At 45.4% G+C, this 20,542-nt stretch overlaps 1 protein-coding gene across 1 annotated transcript in view; it reads right to left on the bottom strand.

Annotated features, from left to right (window-relative positions):
- Positions 1-20,542, bottom strand: part of ABCA13 (ATP binding cassette subfamily A member 13) — a 2,470,580-nt gene that overhangs the window by 1,657,076 nt on the left and 792,962 nt on the right. The window contains exon 24 of the mRNA XM_078686273.1: positions 11,846-11,960. Within this exon, the coding sequence (XP_078542399.1) occupies positions 11,846-11,960 (115 nt within the window). The remainder of the gene's footprint in view (positions 1-11,845; positions 11,961-20,542) is intronic.

Here is a 20,542-nt window from a genome sequence, read left to right as displayed (position 1 = left end):
CAGCACCAGGGCCTGGGACAGTTTTCCACAGGTGGCGCTGTCTGGCTAACTAACAGATGACTACAACATCAGTTAAATATTAACTCAATATACATTCGAAATTAATAGTATCTGCCACCCAAGCCATTCTTATAGCTTTAGGGGTCTGAAATAGTCCGAACTGTCACACTTGCAGGAGTGTGAATGGTAGTACTTGTGTTGTTACTATGATTAGCGGTGCTGTCAGGGGCAATGTGTGGTGCAAGGTGCAGTGGCCTCCTGACGAGGGCCCTGGCACTGATTTTTTTTGCAAATTAAGCACTGGCCCAACCTATTGGAGCAGCCGGTTCTCCTATTGTTTTTGTTTTTAATTATTCGGATTCCTGCAGTTTTAGATGAACACACCTTACCAATCAATTATTGTTTTCCACTGTTGCCGCCCTGAGGCTTTGTCTACTGTGGGAGGCCATGGGAAAGGTGCCACAGAATTTCATCTGCACTAATTGGAACTTACCGTCGAAAGGATGTAGGGGTTTCAGCAACTTGAGCCCTGCAGAGCCCGTTGCCAGGGGCGGCCTTAGGCATGTGCAAGCTGTGCACCTGCACAGGGCCACCAAACCCCAGGGGCCACCACGCCAATATATATCCTTAATATAATAATCCTCTGAGGATGGATACATATTTGCGTGGCGGCCCTTGGCAGGGATTTGGCGGCCTCTGGCTCTGTTCCACTTCCAAACACCCTGCCCCCCCCCCCCTCTTCACTGGTCTCCGCGCTCCGCCGCGCCCGGATCCCCCTCTTCCGGGGCCCTCTACCTACGCTCCCTGCCCAGGGCCGCCATGAGCCTAGAGCCGGCCCTGCCGTTGCCTTCCTTTGTGATTACTGGAACATGCACCCTCACTAAAAAATGACACCACTTAAAGCCATTCTAATAGCTATTGAATCTGTTGCCAGAAGGAATATAATCAGCACAGTATTGTCATAGCCAATAGTCCTTGGTTGTGATTTTAAATTAAAGCCATACTTGTTGGCTTTGCCAGTGCTTGTTTTGAATACTCCATGGTAGTGTGTGTGTTACCGTACTCTCTCCTTTGCCCTGAGGGCCTCAGTGCTCTCTCTGACATTCCAATCTATGATGTTCTCTGTTCCTCTTCTCATCCAGCTCAGTGCTTGAAATGGTGAAAAAGAAGTGCAGGTACTCACAAAATGGACCGTGGACTAGGGGTGGAGTTTGGGGCTGCAATAAGGGCGGGGTTACGTTTTTAACCTTTTAATAATTTGTATGCAAGAAATTTCCTTGCTTTTTAAGGCTCTCGTGTGCGAAATAGACAAGAGAGGTTCATTTTAGTAATTTTACTAGGCAATACATAAGGCTGACTCCTTATCCTAATGTGTGGCAATATCTGGGCTTGGCGAGACTGCCAGCTATAACTGAAACATTCAGAAAGCTATTTGTCATTTTCTTCAGTTTGTCCGCAGAAGAGATCAACCCTCTGGCATGTTCTCTGCCAGACGCAAAGTAATATGTAAACTTGACTGGACAGTATTCTTCATCATAACAAAGCTTGCTATTGGGAAATGGTTAAGTAAAAATATAAGCTACACAAACTTGGTGCACTGTCTGATTAAATGATTTGCCCAGAATCACAGAAAGTTCAGCCCAAGCCCTGATTCGAATGTGGTTCCAAAGTCTCTGTCCGTTAAGACACATCTCCTCCACTAGCCCTCCCCTGTCATCTCACAGCTAACCTACGTTAGAGTTAGGTGTGTGACGGATAGCCACTGACACTTTTGAATTAACGCAAGGCCTAAGCCCACGTGGCGCTAAGAGTACAACATTTACCTAAATTGCAGGCTAAATACAGGGCCAGAGTGTAATTGTTAGCAAGAAAGCAAAAAACACACAAATGATGGACGGAATGCGGATCAAATCAAACACTAACCCCCAGTTAAGAGATATGGGTTAAATCCATCATTCTTTTGCTCACCATACCACCCTAGTTTAGACCCTGCCATATGCAAATCAGTCTTGAACCCTGCTCCTCATGGCAACAGTCCAGCCCAAACTGCCAAGCCAGGTCCTCCCTGAACCAGAAACAACGATTTTGGGACCAATTTCGGGGTATCACAACATACCCCGAAGTGCACAACATTACCAGCCGCTGTCGGTAGGGGAGTACCTGCCGGGGCGGTGACGTGGGGAGGGTGTGGGGCAGGGTGGGGGTTAGTAATGTATGATTAATGGAGGTTTGCAGGTAAGTAAACATTTAAATAAATCAAACGAATTTCGTTGCGCGCACTGCATCCCCAAATGCAATGCAGTGCGCGCAACGAAATTCGTTTGATTTATTTAAATGCTTAATTACCTGCAAACCTCCATTATCCATACATTACAAACCACCACCCTGCCCCTCCCCCTCCCCACATCACCGCCCCGGCAGGTACTCCCCTACCGATCGCGGCTGAACATTAACTTCTCCGATGCCAAGTCCCTATATGTACTGGTACTCACCTTGTCCGAGGGGAAGTTCTGGTACTCAAGGGGAAAAAATAAAAAAGTGCCGGTGCTGAGTACCAGTGGGTAATGGTCCATATAAAGCACTGATCAGCTCCCAGTGTAATATATTTATTATGACTTTATTTATTTTTACAAGAACTGGCAGCTGCTTAGTGCTCTCATGCCACTTGCTTACTTTTTCCCTTTTTGTCCTTCTTTCGATTTACAATTTTAAAATAGCCATCTGCCTTGTTAGAACAGTACTTATTAACAAACATTTGCAATGCAATCAGTTTCACATTTGTGAAAGTCATTGAAAATTATATTTTTTTAATTTTTATTTGTTTAGTTGCAGTGGAGGGATCATATTTTTATAGTACGTACTGAGCTGAAAACAGTATCTGTTGTTCCAACCTTCAAGACTTAAGTTCGAATCCAACACATCAGAGTAAGCATTATGTTCTTTGGGTGGGTAAACTGAGCATTTGTAACTTGGGTAGTAATACTTCCTTATTTATAACACTTACAAGCAGCAAGACTGGTAAGGGGCCTTAAAGGCAGGTTATGGGGCTTCTTTCTCCTTTGGTGTATGGGTTCTAATTGTACGGCCAATAATGCCTATGAGTTTCTTTAGATACATCCGTGCACTCGAAACAGTTCTGAGGCACCAAACCATTTAAATCATCCTGGAATAACACGTTACCCCTGTGGGACAGGCAAAGAGGGAGTGTCCCAGATAGCCCATTACTAGTTCACTCAGGTTTTATAAATGTGCTGTTATATGTGCATTATTTGATTCAATGCCTATTAGATTCCCCATGTTAGACTTATGTTTTGATTTGTTACCATTCCCTCAAATTGTAAAGCGCTCTGATATCCTTCAGGATCAAGTTCGCACTATATAAAACTTCATAAATAAATAAATGTCCGCCAAGTCACTGTGGTTTAAGATGCCATATTCTGAACACTAGATTATCTAGTGCTGTGGTTAGTAGGGACAGAAATCCATCATGGAGTGGTGGATTGTAAGTGCTACAGCTTTACACCGCTGAACAGGAGACACACAAGGTAGTTATTAGAATCGGCTACAGCTAGTGCATTGCATGAAGGTGGTGTAATTAGAATGCAAAAGAAGCATTTAACACTGCTGGGCCAGCATATGCAAAATTTTCCTGGTTACAGTTCTGATCAGGCAAAAGTTACACATTCACTATAGTCATGACTACATAGCTCTACAACTAACCATAAAATGATTTGTCATGCCAGGACTATCTAATGCATTGTCCATTGTGGTGCGATCCCTGCCGCTACTGTAGCTGGGTTACAGGTGATAATAAAACAGATTAACACATATAGAACTAGAACTTCCGAGCTTGGTAATATAGATGTATATCTCTACCTTATGTAGGATCACTCTTATATGCTGTCCCCCGTTAAGTTTGCCATGTCTTGCGACACACATGCAAGCGACATGGGCGGTCTATATATGACTTGTGATGTTGTCAGGCTTTACCCATATGTGTCACACGGTCTGTAAGGAATAGTATGCAATGCTTGCGCATAGCTGGACGAGGTATGTGCTGAGATTGTCTCATGTAGGGTTAATTGTGAGCGCACACCAGCGGGTGGCATTACCGTGCTTCGGCCTATCTTACCAGTATCCCCTCGTGTCTCTCCCTCCAAATTTCCAGATCCCGTAGGGCAACTTCAGCTCCCCTGTCAGATAATTTGGGGACAGATCCCCTTTTCTATTCCCTCTCAGAAGACTTCTGGTTGTGGGTTTCCCCCAGTATGTGATCCCCGTAGGGCAAATCCAGCTCCCCTGTCGGATAATTTGGGGACAGACCCCATGTTCTATTGCCTCTCAGAAGACTATTCTGGTTGTGTGTTTCCCCCCTGGTATTTGATCCCCGTTGGAGGGAGCTTCTGTGCCCGCTGCATCCCCTTCCATTATCCCGCGTAGTTCCTGTAGCATAGTTTCCCACTGTGATGCTAGCGGGACTTTACAAAGACCCTGAATATCTTCCATATAGAGCGCATGGCCTCAGTCCTTGCCCAAACCAATAGTGACTGCCTCCATGCCATTACTGATGGTGGCACCCATATTTTCCACCTCTTTGTTATCAATCGTTTTGCGGGCAGCATGCCCAGTTCCTGGAAGCAAGATGTTGCACTCAATCTCGTACTCCTAGCATATAGGTGTAGTATGCACTATTCCCAAGTGTGGACCAGCTGGCGATCTATTATCGCCATCAGAGTGTCACAGATGCGGTGTCAGTACAAATGTAGTGAAGGGCAGGCCCAAAGCATATGTAGTAAGTCGGCGCCAGTGTGATTTCATCTGGGGCATGCACCGTCTTGACAGCCATAGATCCTGTTAATCCTCCCCGGGGTGAGATAGGCCCTTTAAATGATGTAGTGCTGTATGAGTCAAAAGCATGAGTTGCAAGGGATATGTGAGGGGCTGAGCAGTATCTCTGACCATTCCCTATCCGTGAATGGCTTCCCTCTATCTGTCTCTCAGTGTTGCCTGACAGGAATAATTGATGTCCCCATGTGGATCCTGAGCGAGTCTGCGAACCTTCTGATTAGGTGTCTGCCCCTACCCATGACATGGAGATACGGCACCGTAAAGTGTATTGGGTGCTCTATGCTCATGTCTGGCCAGCTGCGCCTAAATGTTGCCAATATCGTGTAATATCGTAAAAACTGACCCTATGGTACCCTAGATGTCTCTACCAGTTCCGCAAATGAAGTGAGCGACCCTTTAAGGTAGAGATAGCCCAACGTCTGCACTCCCACTGTTAGCCAGGCTCTTCTGCTGTTATTGCACCCGTCCCCCTTGGAGTTCCCAGCAGTGGGAGGGCTGGTGTGTATGGGGTTATCCCACTGGTCAAGAAGAGGCATCTGCGATATACTTTATACGCCACCTGGAGGAATAGTTGTTCCGACTGCCGTGTTCTGGCACATGGGTGAAACATTCAGAGTATGTCCTCCTCAGACCAAGGGGGTTCTAAACTCACCGTATCTGAGAGCAGTAGGCCCGCTAGCCATGTCAACAGCCATTGTAGCTGTGATGCCAGGTATTTTTAGTTCCATATGAGGAACAGTTAGGCCTACCCCGCTAACTGGGAGAAAAAGCTTTGTGAGCTCCACCCAGCATCGCCTGCCGTTCCATATGAATTCCCTCAGGAGCGAGTCTAGCTTCAGCAAACGGGACAGGGTCAGATATATAGCCAGATTTGCAAAGTGGTATAACAGTCTAGCAAGCACCACCATTTTCAATAATGCAATGCGGCCCGCTATTAACAGCATTAAAGTACCCCAGAAAATCATCCGCGAGCACAGCGCAGTAAGCGCTCTCCCCTTTTTACCCTCCAGTGTGTTGTAAATGCGGATCATGAGCAACCTAAAAGAGTCCGGCTGCCAAGGTATTTGAACTCTGTTACAGTTTAGCTCAGGATCGGGCAACTCCTGGTTAAAAGGGTGCAAGCATGACTTACTCCAGTTGACTCTCAGGCCTGAGAGGTCAGCGAAAGACGACCACGTATTTGTGAGCGTGGCCAGGAGCGTGCACACATCTTTAAGATATATCAGGATGTCATCAGCATACATAGGCACTGCATGTGTGCCATTGCCCAGCGGAATGCCACAGTCCTCTACCTGCTCCCTCAATACTGCTGCCAAAGGTTGTACCACTGAGGCAAATAGCAGGGGAGACAGGGGACATCCTTGACGGGTACCACAGCCAATCTGTACAGTCCCAGAGATATATGCACCGATCTTCACTCTGGTAGTTGGCTGTGCATAGAGCAGCTGCGCCAATTTAAGAAATCGTCCTGTGATACCTAGCTTAGTGAGGACTGCAAACAGGTAGCCCCACTCAAGGGAGACAAAGGCCTTTTCCAGGTCTAACACCAGGCAGCCTGAGAATGGCCAGACGCGCAGAGAATACTTTGCCACCCTGAAATATTGACGGAAGTTAATGGACATATTTCGAGCAGGGACAAAGCCATTCTGGTCAGTTCCCATCAACAGGAGAACCAGGGGGGCCAGCCGATAGGCAAGTACCTTGGCCAAGACCTTGTAGTCAGAATTTAGTAATGACAATGGGCGACACGAGCCAGGCACAGTCGGATCTTTATCTGGCTTGAGGAGGGACACGAGCAACGCCTCCCTCATGGAAGGTGGGAGGGCACCTTGAGAGCGCTGTTATACACCTGTTGTAACTGCGGTTTTACTGTGGCTGCGTATGTTTTGTAAAAGTCTGAGGAGTGCATTGGTTCATCTAAATCCAACGCCTGCATCTGATCTATTGTTAGTAACGTTATCCGGGCCATCATGGATGCAAATCTCTCACCACAAAATGTGTTTCTGGATGTATAGAGGGTTGTGTAATGGCACGCCAGCTCTGCGTGTGTCTCTATTGGTGTGTGTAGAAGCCAGCCTTCACTAATTTAGAGGGCTGTTATAGGTTTTGAACCCGCAAGGTACCTTAATATGTATTTTTGTGAAGACTTTTGCTCGGAAAGTGTTTGTCCATTCAGGAAAAGTGAAGGAAGGGTGATAGAGAATGCTCCCAGCGACTGCTGCTTGAATGTTAATTACATGATACAGCTGCTGAGAGTGGAAATGGGGGATGGGAGGAGGACGGACAACGCATAGGGCTCCCCACCACAGTAAACGTGTGTAAGAACAGAGGGGTTGTAGAAGGAGAAGGGTACTGACGCAAAACATGTAGAGACAAATCTGGCAGGCATTTATATGCCCAGACATTTGTTATACTTGTTTATGTGAACAATAAGTGGAACGCCCCTTAAACATGGTTACCCTATTTCCTTATTCCTCACAGCATGACCGCTGTTCACTACGCAAATGTTTGGGTAGACTGCCTGAGCTTGCAGGTTGTTACTATTGAGAATTACAAAGAAGACATAAACACGAAGCACACAATGTGAAAGGCAGTTGTTTAATGGGATTTTGCTCCCTGTGAATGCCCTTAAAGCAAAGCAATGCAGCGTGAGAAACAGAACATGCAGCCGATAATTCAGCAGCTAGCAGCTGCTGCCCATCAGACATGTGCAAGAATTAGGGTTAATAGATTACTAAGCGTTTGCCATGCATTGTGGTCCATCTGAATATCCTGCGGCAACCTCTCAGTGTTGTGATAGAGCGCAGAAGAACTTCCGCTGAAACTGAGCGTGCCTCCTGCTGGCTGGCACCTGCACAAGCAACTGTGAGTCGTGAGCTCTCCGCCTAGGCCAGTCTCCAGAGAGTTAGAGCTGCCTGTTAGCTGTGACGTACAAGTACCTCATATTGAAGAGTGAAAGGCACACAACAAAAGAAAGGCACAAGGCGGCCATTGTTCAAGATGACGCGCCATTGTTAAAGTTGAAGCGCGGCATGGCGCACTGTTAAAAAATAAGAAGGTTGTAAAAGTTGATGTCGGTGAGCAGCGCAGCACAAAAGAAAGGCGTGCAGACGCCCTTTTAAATTTGAAGCGCGGTGTTGTGCATTGTATCAGCAATATTTAAGTGCAACGTCACGGCATGTGGCGAACACCTTTTGGAAATATAAAGCGGCCACACAAGAGGTGCTGCCACCATATTTCAAGTTAAAGAGCGAGGTCGCGGCGCGCAGCAAACACTTTTTGTAAATATAAAGCAGCTGATAAATCGCAACATCCAAAGCAGCTGTAGCCAAGGAGGGGGAGCGAGTGTTAAACGTAAAACAGAGTCTTCAGACACTTATAAATAAAATGACAAGTAACACCACATGTAAGTGGGGCAGTCCTCATGGGGGGTTACTAAAGTAAAAAAGTAGGGACTAGCACCCATTTTAACTAATGAAAAACAGCCATTTACAAAGGACAGTTAAAGGAGCCAGTTAGAAAGATGGGTGTTACTTAATGCCCATATCCTGTATACAGCATGTCTCGAAGAGACAGCGCAAATGCAGCCTAGACAAGACCTAAACCATTTCACACCCTTGGTAAGTGACAGCATTTCACTAATTCTAGCCAAAGGAAACTGATTAACCAAAATACTTTTGTTTAAATCTCTGAGGTCAAGGCATATTCTCAATTTGCCATTTCTATGTTTGCCCACCACTAAGGGAGAGACAGATTCTGAAGATTCGACTTGTTCTACAATACCAGCTTCTTGTAACTTCTTAAGTTCTGTCTTTACATCACCCTCACTAAAAAAGAAATATTCGTAACCTTATGTACGTATGGTTCTGATTCAGGCTTCAACTGTACTTTGTGTTGGAAACCCTTGAGCTCCGTATTTTCCCCGAAAAACCTTATCAAATTTCTTTCAAATATTTAGACTAAATTCATGCTCCGGTTTAGTAGCAAAACCAGTTCTGGGCTGTTGGGATTAACCACTTCCATGCTCAGGACGGCCAGGAGCCATCCTGCGCCACGGTGCTCCTGTGCGAAGAATGACTCCCGACCATCTTCTCACATGGCACCTGAAATCCCCCCCCCCCCCAACAGCCTTGGGTGCATGGTAAGAGCTTCCCCAGCTCCCGAGGCTGTATAGTTGGTTTCCCTGAAATAACAATCAGCGTGCACGTAGCGCTAACGTCCTTTCAGTGAAAACCAAAACTTTCGGATTGCCCCAGGATGGCAATCCCCAAGCAGGGATCCACCCACTAGCCACCAGAGAGGGGGGAGCGGCCCCTTGGGCAAGTGCCTTTGCTCTCCCCAAAATTATTTGTGGAAAATCAGTCTTTCTGACCCCCCTGGGGGGCATATGGGGCAGTAGCCTCCAGGGGAAAAGCCCACTAGATGCAAGGAATGTTTTTGTTCATGGAATTTAGGGGAGAGGGCTGCCTAAGATGGGCATGCCAATGTCCCCCCTCCCCAAAATGACAGTCTTTCTGCCCACCTGGGGGCAGATGGGGGGCAACAGACCCCAATCTGCCCCCCGCGGGGGCAGAAAGCCTTCTAGAAGACAGGGTTTTTTTTTCATGAAATTTAGGGGTGAGGCTGCCCAAGATGGGCATACAAACACCCTACGAACCAAATTACAGTCTTTCGCTCTCCCCACTGGGCAGATAGGGCAGTAGCCCCCAAACTGCCCCCATAGGGGGCAGAAAGCCCACTAGATGACAGGGAGTTTTGTTCTTTGAATTTAGGGGTGGGGCTACCCAAAATGGGCATGCCGAATGCCCCCACGCACCTCCCGCAACATTCCAGTCTTTCTACCCTGCCTGGGAGAGCAGAAGCCCCCAATCTGGTCCCCACTGGGTTTGGCAGAAAGCGCACTAGGCACCATGGATTTTTTTTTAATTGCTTTTAGGGGTAGAAGCGGCCCAAAATTGGCATGGTATGCCCCCACCCCCCAAACAAAACTTCTGCAGTTTTATGCCCCCGGAGCCAGATAGGGCCAATAGCCCCTGATCTGCCCCCGCGGGGTTTATAGCCCACTAGGCACCAGGGATCTTTTTTTTATACATAGAGTTGGGTGCTGTCCAAAATGGCCATGCCAACGCCCCCTCCCCAAAATAATTTGCCACATCCTTTCTGCCTGACCTGGGAGGCAGATGGGGGCAATTGTCCCTAATCTGCCCCCTGGGAGGCAGAAAGCCCACTAGGCACCAGGGATTTTATTGTTTTTTTATACATAGGGGTGGAGGCTGCCAAGAATGGGCATGCTACTGCCTTCACCACCAATTAAGGCTTTCTGCCCCCCGGACGGCAGGTCAGAACAATAGCCCCTAATCTGCACCCCACTGGAGGGGCTGAAAGCCAACTAGGCACCATAGGCAAGGGTCGCTCCATTTTTTTTAGGCTCACATTTTGGCTGTTTTAGTGATATTTGTATTCTCATTTGCACCCAAGCTGGAGCAGAAAACCACTAGAAATAAAGGAGAGCTTGTTTGTATGTAAACTGGAGGTTGGGTGATGGGCTGCCTGTACTGAACTTTGGCTGGCACTTTGCTGACGGTGTGTGTGGACCTGAACTTGGCGGATGGTGTGGGTGGACTTGTGCTTGATGACGGTGTGTGTAGATGTGGTGGTGTATGTGGACTGTTGCTTGTCTGTCTGTGTGCATGGATGGTGCTTGGCTGCAGGGCCTGACTGGCCGTAGCTGGCACTGGGCGTTTCCCCGGTGTGCCGGTTTTCTGGCCGTAGGGGGCAGTTTTGTCACTGCGGGTCCCAGAAAAAGCAGGAGCAATGCTTTTTACTAGCATCCCCCACTCCAGGGCCGGTCGAGCAGCAATCTGCCAGGGTTGGTTGGTGTTCCTAGTCTGGCCCTGCTTGGCTGGTGGTGTGCAGGGATGGCACTTGGATGGCAGAGTGCAGGGGTGGAGCTTGGCTGGTGGTGTGCATGGATGGCGCTTGGCTGGTGGTGTGCGTGGATGACGCTTGGCTGGTTGAGAGCGTGGATGGCGGTGTGCATGTACTGGCTCTTGTCTGACGGTGTTGATTGCATGAATCCCTCAGCGATTTCTTACCCAGAATCTACTGCAAACCTCAAATTTACTTTCTAATGTGTGCCTTGATAATATGGAGGGGTGGATTCAGCTTTATGATCCACACCCCCATGTTATCAATGCCTAACACCTGATCAGAGCAGGCGTTGGGAGACCTGCGATAAACGAGTTTATCGCAGGTCTCCTTCTCCCAACGCCTGCCTTGGTAACAGGGTGTTACCACCTCCAACCGCATTTTAAATGTGGTTAGACGTGGGAACGCCCACTCTGCATGTCATTAGCGATGTTTCTCGCTGACATGCAAAGTGGGCTTGAGGCAGGCGTTAGCATGCCCTTGTTAATAGGGCGCTAGAAGTATCGCTGCTTTCTCTGCACAATTTGCTGAAAAAGCGGCGATACTTCACCTTGGTAATATGGCCCTCAGTGCTTTCTTTATATATCCGAGCAAAAAAAATATACACATCATATGTCGCACTGCATACATCTGTACATTTTACCAGAATTGTGCCCCTCGCTCCTTATGTATCAAAGACTTTCACCGTAGACACAGAATGAGTAAAACCCGTTAATAAATCTGGATCCTAATGCCTAAAGCTTTATTTTGATTTATTTTCTCCTAGTCCTCAATACGCAAGTGAGAAATGTATAAAAAAAAATTATATTCTCACACTAAAACGTTTTATAATTTCAAATATTTTATGTTATGCAGAATGTTTTGCGCAGTAGATGTTTATGTTTCAAACAGAGCCCCTTGTCTAGTAATACCAAACCATCTGTGGATTTACCCATATGTTTTTATGAGAAGGCCTATACATTGTTCATGTTTCCATTACATTGTAACATGTTAGTAGTTGTTGTTCTTATTTTGCAGATATATTACTCTACTGTTTCAGCCCCGATTGTGTCAAAGTTCCGGGTATTACCTCTTCAAGGCGAATTTCCTTCTCGTGGACTAATTTACGAACCATGCTGGCCGCAGAAATCATCCAAGTTAGCATCATTATCAGCGGAAAGAAGAAACCAATATTGGTCAGGAATCTGTGCAGGAAAAACACATATCAGTTAACAATCAGCAAAGAAGAAAGCTTGTAATATTAGGCTTCGAGCAGTGACGTCAGAGTACATGGTGGCGTTTTTATGAGACACCCTGGCTGTCGATATAATCAGGACTTTAATTGAAACCAGCAATCGCCGGGTCATATTTATTTTACTTTAACAGTTGACTGAATAACGTGTAAAGCTATCATAAAGGGCCGTGGCATAACAACGTATATTAGGAAAAAGACACAAAATTAGCAGCACAGCAATCACTAAAATGTATTAGTTAGGCCCCTTCCATTTTTAAATATCATATTTCAAATAAATGTCACAATATTGTGTTTTAAGAACGACTTGCAAAGAAACGCATCCATGATATTGACTATCTGCATATCGAAACAAAAACATTGATAGGGTTGTATATTTACAGTACTCTAAACAGCGTATCTAAATAAATCGAATGTCGCTGCGCGCGCTGCATCACCAAATGTGATGCAGTGCGAGCAACGAAATTCGTTTTATTTATTTAAATGCTTACTTACCGGTAAAACTCCGTAATCCATACATTACTACCCCCACCCTCCCCTGCCCACGTCACCGCCCTGCAGTAACTCCTACTGCCGACCGCTACTGCTCCCAGGGATGGTGGCCTGCTGGGGTCAGCAGACCACCATGCATGGGACAGCTTTTAAATAAAGCAGTTTTTCAAAAATGTTGCCCGTTTTCCTTAAGAGAAAATGGGATGCATTTAAAAAAAAAAAAAATAAGGAAACATTTTATTTCATTTTTTTAAGGACATGTAGTGGTCAGTGGGACGACTGCCACTCTTAAACAATGTTTGCGCACCCATTCACACAGGGGAAGGGGTCCCCTGGGGACCCCGTACCATTTGCGAATGGTTTACCACCCTTGAAAAGGGTAATAAGCTGCGAGTGTATTACGACCACAAACGCGGTCGCAAAACATTCTTACAAGGTTCAGAGTCACTATTAGGAAGGGACGTCCTTGGCCCTTCCTAATAGCGAGTCGCTAACCCTAATTTGCTAGTCTCTATTACATTAGAGACTCGCAAAATAGGGTTGGTACATTGTGCTACTGTTTTTCCGGTCGCAAAAGGGCGAAATGTCCCTCTACGGCTGGAAAAAACGGTTGTAGATCTGGCCCGAAGTGAGCTAGATGAGAAAGGGCCAGCTGTACCAGGTTGAGCAATTATGTTTAAGGGGCTTTCTGAAGTATTTTTCTAGTCTGAGCTCTAACATTATAGTATTCAAAAGAGCAGAGCAATGACAGTGAAGGGATCCTCTACCACATTTATGATCAATAGATTTTCAACAGTACATAGATTTCTGGTTCGGAAGGAGTCGGCGAAAAGCTTGCAAATGTAGACTGGTGAGTGACCATCTAGGACTTAGTGAATGAAGCAAAAGATTTTGAAACAATCTTTCTATACTGGGTGCAATTTAGCAAGTTCAGAGCCTAGGTCATATAGTATTGGCGTTCCAGACCAAACAGGAGTGCTGGAATTTTGTGAATAATTTATTTGGGAGGCCAGCACAGAGAATGTTGAAATAGTTAAGAAAAAGCAAGGATGATGGAGATTTTCTGATTGAAGTTGGGGAATGGCAGGACTCTTAGAAACAAGGGGCGATTTAGAAAGACCATTTAATTGTTTTTTTTTAAAGAGGGAGTCAGCTCTAATAACACAGTCAGATAGCACAGTTCTTCTCCTGAGTGCCTAGTGAGTCAGACCAGAATATGACTTGTGAATCTGGATTGTCAAGGCCGACCAGTAGAATTTCAGTTTTTTTCCATTGAGGCAGGGCCAGTTTTACCTCATCCAAAAATGTACCAAGCATAAGCAATGTGACATATAAGGTACGTTTCCAAATCGTCTTCTACATTTAGGTCAAAATGGGTATTATCTGGATACATATGGGAATCAGTCCTAAATTATGGTAGGCAATGTTATATCAGTACTGAAAAGCATTGGAGACAAGGTTGACCGTTAGTGTACTTCACATGAGATGCAAGAATTTCCTGAGTGGTAGGAGGTCAACAGCACTTTGTGGGTGTTTGTTGTAATGTACCTTTTACTCAATGCACTCTCTCTACAGATGTTCTCTCCTTTGCTGCTCAGCCTATGATGAGGTCAGTTAGAATGTTGATTGTGTTTGGATTAGAAGGGTGAATGAGTTGGTGTGGATGGGCTGAGCAGTGAAGAGCCTGCTCCTGGTGGGGCACATTAAAGTATCTAACTTACATCTGGTCACCTGTAACTATGAAGAGATCTTAAGAATAAAGTAGAGATCTTATTCAACATCACCTGGTTTACACATCTTTCATCTTTGTAACAGTGTTCTTTTTGGCAGAAGGACATAAATCAAGAAAAAGTAGTTCCAGTAATGCCAGTCTAGATTGCTGATCTGCCAGGAAATCCCTCATGATCAATGGTATCAAATGGTTCCATGAGGTTGAGAAGAATAAGGATGTAGGGGATCATGTTCTCGCTGATGTCAAGTTTTGTTGTACTTGTGCCGCATCGTGCTCTGAAACTGGAATGTAACTCACTTAGAAGACTGCTCAAATCCAGGTGAGAGGACAGTTGATGATTGGCAATAGAGTCAAGTGCTTTTACAACAGAAGGTAGCTCTGTGATTGTAGCTGGAAATATTGCCAGGAATAGCAGAGTGCTTTTTTGAGGGCGTCATTGAAATTGAATTTTCATTTTCATTTGTTTGAGGGACGAAGCTCGTTCGGCACTGGGGATTTTATTAGATGCTCCTGTTTGCAAAGTTTAGAGTGTGCATTTGCATTTAAGTGGGCTAAATGATGGAGTTTGAAAAGGATTGCAAAAGTTTCACAGTGAAATAAAACTACTTGGGTAACTAAAAAAGGAATTATGAAAACTCACAGCAGTGGAAAGAAGATTCTGTGATGTTTACAATGAAGTAGGAACAGAATATGTGAACTGAATTGAGGGAACGAGAGGGTTATGAAGTGACAATATTGAAGCAGTAAGGACAGTAGGAGAACTAGAGATTAAGATGAGAAGCAACAGCGGTGGAAGGCTAGACTGTATCAATTAAAGAATGTTGGTGATGATACCCATCACATCTGACTGGACTTTAACAACCTGGCAGTTACCTCTATTGAAGTTTATAAGAATATCATTTTACATTAGTGTTATGCATTATTAGTGCTTCACAGTTGTCACAAAATCAAAACAAGTGCCTTATAAAACACCATCAAAATAAAAAACAAAGATATCTATATAATGCAGCAGGCCAAGTATACTCAGTCCCTCACTGACTAGAGACACTATCCATTTGTCTGGTGACACATTTTAATCCCATTTTTCTGTTTGATTGGGAAACCCTGTTCACTTTCCGGCTTTGGGTATCGTGGGTTTTTATTTGGGTTCTTCCTTTTTGAATAAAATCCACTGTGCTTCCTTGCTTATTCGGGTATTTCTTTACGGCAGTTTTAAATAGTGCAAACTAGACCTGATGTGTGTTGGGGATCTTTACATAACAGCTGTTACAGAACATACACAATTTAGGTTTGTTGCATTGTGTTTTCCTGTGGACAGGTTTCCACAACCTGTTTGTTCCGGACCAGTTAAAGTCACCACAACTTTGAATGTGTGAAACTGGGGTGTAATTGCAGAATGTGTGTGTCCCCTATCCCTTAGGCCGAACCTCTCATCGTCATGGAACCTTATGAGCCCAGCACAGGCTCATTACATTTCATGCTGCCATGAGTGAACTAACTTAAGTAGGGGTTGCGTAGAGTCCCATCCCACATCTCAGTAGCTCCAGGCTATCGCTTGAAAATAAGTATTTATACACCCTTTGACTGGCCTGGATGGAGTTGATGGAGTATTTTATGGAACAGTCTCTTACATATGCCCCCACATAGATACAATTTAATGGAAACACTCTTAAGCTAGATCACGTGTCACTGGATAGATTCACGTTCTATCCAGTATGGTAATATGCAGATATTGCAGAGTGTTGGTCTCTTCCGAGATGACCACTGCCAGACCCAGCTGTATCAGTGCATCGATAATAGTATTCTCCATGCTATAGCTGCTCCTTAAAAATGGTCAGAGCAATAGAAAGTGTGGTGGCCACTAGCACAAGGGTTTGATTTATCAAGGTGGTGTGCTTGGGGGGTATGAAATGTTGGCTACTTCTTCCTTAGCCTGTCAGATCCAGATGCCCAGGGCTGCAGGGTTTCTGGTCACAGAATTGGGCTGCAGCACAGCATCGAGTGCAGTGGCATAACGCAAAATGATGCGGCTGCCTTGCAGATGGTGATGAGGACCCACTGAGCATCCCAAATGTAACAGATATTCACTGGCCTTGGGATAAATAAGGGGCCCCCTAAAGGGTTAGTGTCCCACTGAACAGTTGGGTACTTTCTGCACCATAGAATTACCAACAGCCTACGTTATGCCCCTGATCAAGTGAGTAGTGCATGATCTTTAGGTGGCTCGGTGCTCACATAGCTTGTGGACTCAAAACATAATATGATGCCCCAAGTTCCTGGTGCAGATGGCAGTGCAGTGCACAGAGTGAGTCATTAAAGGCTGTCCTAACCAGGAAATCTGTAAAAATTGAACAAAACACAGACGGAACATAGGACTCGGAGATATAATATAGAACTCTCTCCAGCACCAATACTTTTCTATTTAGAGTATATACACTAGAACAGGCACTAGAATATTTGGATATCTGACAAGACCTGATGGAACATGAAGTGTGCATAAACCTCTTGATTGCGCTATTGTCCTAAAGTGTCCATTTTAAGAGAACGATAGTGTTTTACCATATGAGCAATATCATTGTATTTGGAGGTCATATCAGAAACTCAGAAGGTTGTAGGATCCTCTCCCTTTTTTAAAGTGACTTGTCCTAAGTGCCTTAACTTACATGTAAATAATGACTAATTATTTGTTTACGAAATAGCCCAGGTAGGACATCTTGTAATATGTGTTACTAATACTGAATCTGAAATTCGATCCTACTACTGACTTTTGAATGCCTGACTGTTCACCCAAAATGCCATTTGAGAGTTTACTGGGAACTTTAGTGCTCTCACCATAGTGTGGAATGCTTCTAAAGTTCCCTTTGCAGTGTCTGAATCTAGATTAGACTAGATGTTAATCAAGCCACACAGAATGATGGTAACAGTGCAGTGGCTGCAGAGGTTGTGATAATGTGTAAGAGGATTGTAGCAAATGGGTTCCATCTAATTGGTTACCCCCCACTCTTTGCTGGATTTATTTTCTGGTGTATGGACTCTGAAAACTAGGCGCTGCCCTCCAGTGCCCAGTGTTTGTGCTTTGAGCCCTAGAAGAAGATGTAGAATTGACTAATCCTGTACTCACATATTTAATTTACCTTTAAGTTCCCAGTATATAGTAGTCTGTATACCCAGGGCTTCTACATTATAGTCACCAGTAGACTGCAGCACCTATTGAGCCACCACTAATCTTTAAAACTTCAAATTCAACACATCAAAATAAAACTTTAGCCAGTCATAAACCTTCTTTATTTATACTGATAAGTCTCCCTAAGCTAGGACTTAAATGCCTCTAAGGCATAGTATTTAAAAAAGTGGAACATATGTTCTTATGTTTTTCATGTTCTGGCAGTGAAACATTCACAAAGTGGTTTTTGACTGTGGCTCTCCCATAGAAAAGCACTGTGTTACATTATAACCCCCTTTAATTGAATTGAAATGAATTGAATTGAATTAGGCTTTTATATAGCGCGACTGCCACCCTACGGGGGTCCTGGCGCTCAGACTTAAATAGATCAACCTAGACACAGACCGGGTCAACAGTAGGGGCGGGCTTAAGGATCAGTCCTGGGAAAGAGCCAGGTTTTCAGGCTCTTTCTAAACTCGGCCAGAGAATTGGCTTGTCTGATATTCTGGGGCAGCTCATTCCATAAGTGGGTGGCTGCCACACTAAAAGCCCTCCCCCATCCTAGAGCGCCTGAATCTGGTGGACGTCAGCAGATTTGCGCTAGAGGAACAGAGCTGCCTTTTGGGATTATACCAGGTAAACGTCTCTTGCAGTGGGACAGGGCCCGAGTTGTGCGCAGCTCTGTAGACAATGCAGAGTGATTTAAAGTGTACCCTTTCTTTAATAGGCAGCCAATTAAGGTCTCTCAGAGCCAGCATTGTGGAGGAACTGCATTGCCTATTTAACACCATCTTTGCCGCCATAGACTGGACTCTCTGCAACCCCTGGAAGATGTATTGCGGTGCTCCCAGATACAGGGAATTGCAGTAGTCCAGCCTACTCAGCACTATATTCCTCACTACTAGGGAGCGCGAGTCTTTAGGGAGTAGTGGAAGGATCTGTCATAGCATGCGCATTAAAGAAAGGCATAAGCCAACAGTTTTGTTAGCCTGCGACTCCATTTGAAGGCTACTGTCCACCAAGACTCCCAGATTGCGCACCATTTTGGCTGGAGCCAGGGGCTCCTCCTCAGGTGTAAGCCTGAACTCTAGAGGTAAATGTTGGGACGGTCTGGCCGTGGGACAATATACCATCTCTGTCTTCCCTCCGCTAAATTGTAAAGAGTTACTCCTAAGCCATCCAGCAGTCTGGCGCATACACTCCTGGAATGTATCCATCGATACTGCTTGCTTCCCCTCAAGGGAGAATGCTTAGCTTCAGTTTGGGAATAGCAAGAGCCATCGTTCAAGGACTCAAATTAATAGAAATTGAAAATTCAATCTGATGGTCAAGTCAGATTTTAAACTACTTTGTTTGGAATGCCACTTTTAGAAAGTTGGCCGTTTTCTGCTTAAAGCCTCTAGTAGCCCTTTTAAAGTTAATCTTCAACTGTCACCTGGCAGCCTGCTGGGTATTGTGAATGGCTCACAGGAAAGGGAACAAAAGGGCCTGGACTAGTAGAAGTTGTGAATTCCTCCTGATAAGATGGTTGGGGGATTTGCCCATCAATTACAAAAGCTTCAAAGGGGCATCCCCGGTCACAGGCAGATGTAACTTACACCCAGGCCAGCCCCTACTGTTGTCCAAGTAGCCAGAGTGGCACCAATCCCAGTGGGGGGGGCATGTTCCATAACTAGTTTTCTGGGGCAGTTCCTCATTTCCATTGCTACAACTCAAGGCTGTGCCCAGAGCTCTGACCATGGAAATAAATATTCTGCCATGTTATTTTTTGGCAAAGCAGGGCACTGTGGGATTTTTAAGGGCTACGCCCCCATGAAATGATGTTACCGTGGATAGGGTTCCCCTGGGAAACTTTTCTGTATTGGACAGGGAATTTCCCCCCACCTCAAGCTAGTGCCAGGCCTAAAACTGGTACCCCTGGATACCTTGTTCAGAATACTGCTGGAACTAAGGAAGACAGAAGAAGGACTGTACCTGCTGAAACCTTTAGACTTCAGAAAGAGAACTGCACCTGCAAAACCCTGTGGAAAGAACCCCCAAAGGCTGAACCTGATCCAACTTGAACCCAGGACAGAAGACTGGAATCATTGGGCTAGTTGTCTAGCCTCCTGATAAGCTACAGGGACACAAACGTTGTGAGAAGCCCATCTTCCTTAGGAGCGCAGCTGACCAGTTCCAACTAGACTTGCTCTGGACCCTGCTGTTGCTTCCCCTCAAATGAGTCTAGACCCCCAATTAGTATCCTAAGATCCTTGGATATGTGTGTAACCTTCCTGCCTAACCGCAAAAAGCTAGTGTTGGACATGGTCCTCTCTGCAGTGCCACTCCCAAACGTTTTGCCTTCACCCCTCCTGCTTTTCTGAATTTGTTTTTGTTGGAATTAGGACTCATGTTCACTGTACCACGGCTAACGAGTGCAAAAGTGCTTGCACCCTCTCTCTAAAACATGGTAAAAATTGGCCTACACAGGATTGGCACATTTAATTTGCGTGTAAATCCCTAGTATATGATACTGCGTGGTACCCAGCCCCTGGAAATTAAATGCTGCTAGTGGTTCTGCAGCAATCTTAATTAGTTTTATTTATTTATTTAGAGTTTTATAGCGCTCAAACTGGACCCGTGAGGGTATCAGAGCGCTTTACAGGATAGATAGGAGGTAAACAAGGGACTTTGTGGGGGGTGAGGATACATTTAGGATAAAACCAGGGAGATACATTGTACAAAGAGGCAGTCCATTTTAATCCCAGGATGCCTGTGGAACAAAAGACAGGAGGAAACATTTACACCAAGCGTCTCAGTGTGGGTGAGTATCTTCCAAGAAGACCATGGATACTGCTGAGATAGTGGGTGGAATCGGGACACTGAGGTGCAAGTAATGCAGCGTTAGGGGAGGAATTTGCCCATGAGGAAAGTTTTGGCCTCTTTTTTTGAAGCGAGCCAGATAGGGAAGTTTTCTGATGGCGGGCGGCAGAGAGTTCCAGATTCTGGGCGCGGAACCGGAGAAAGCCCGATTGTACGTTTTTTTCCCCGCAGGAGCAAAAGGTCTCTGGAAGATCGGGAATTTCTGGCTCCTCCGGATATCCCAAGTTTCTGGGCCAGATATGCCGGGCAATTGGAGTATAGAGCCTAGAGCCTTGTGGGTGATGCA

Source organism: Lissotriton helveticus, chromosome 4_1, assembly GCF_964261635.1.
Source record: "Lissotriton helveticus chromosome 4_1, aLisHel1.1, whole genome shotgun sequence".
Taxonomy (NCBI): Eukaryota; Metazoa; Chordata; class Amphibia; order Caudata; family Salamandridae; genus Lissotriton; species Lissotriton helveticus.
The sequence above is the reverse complement of the archived record's forward strand: the minus strand, read 5'-3'. Positions and strand labels throughout refer to the sequence as shown.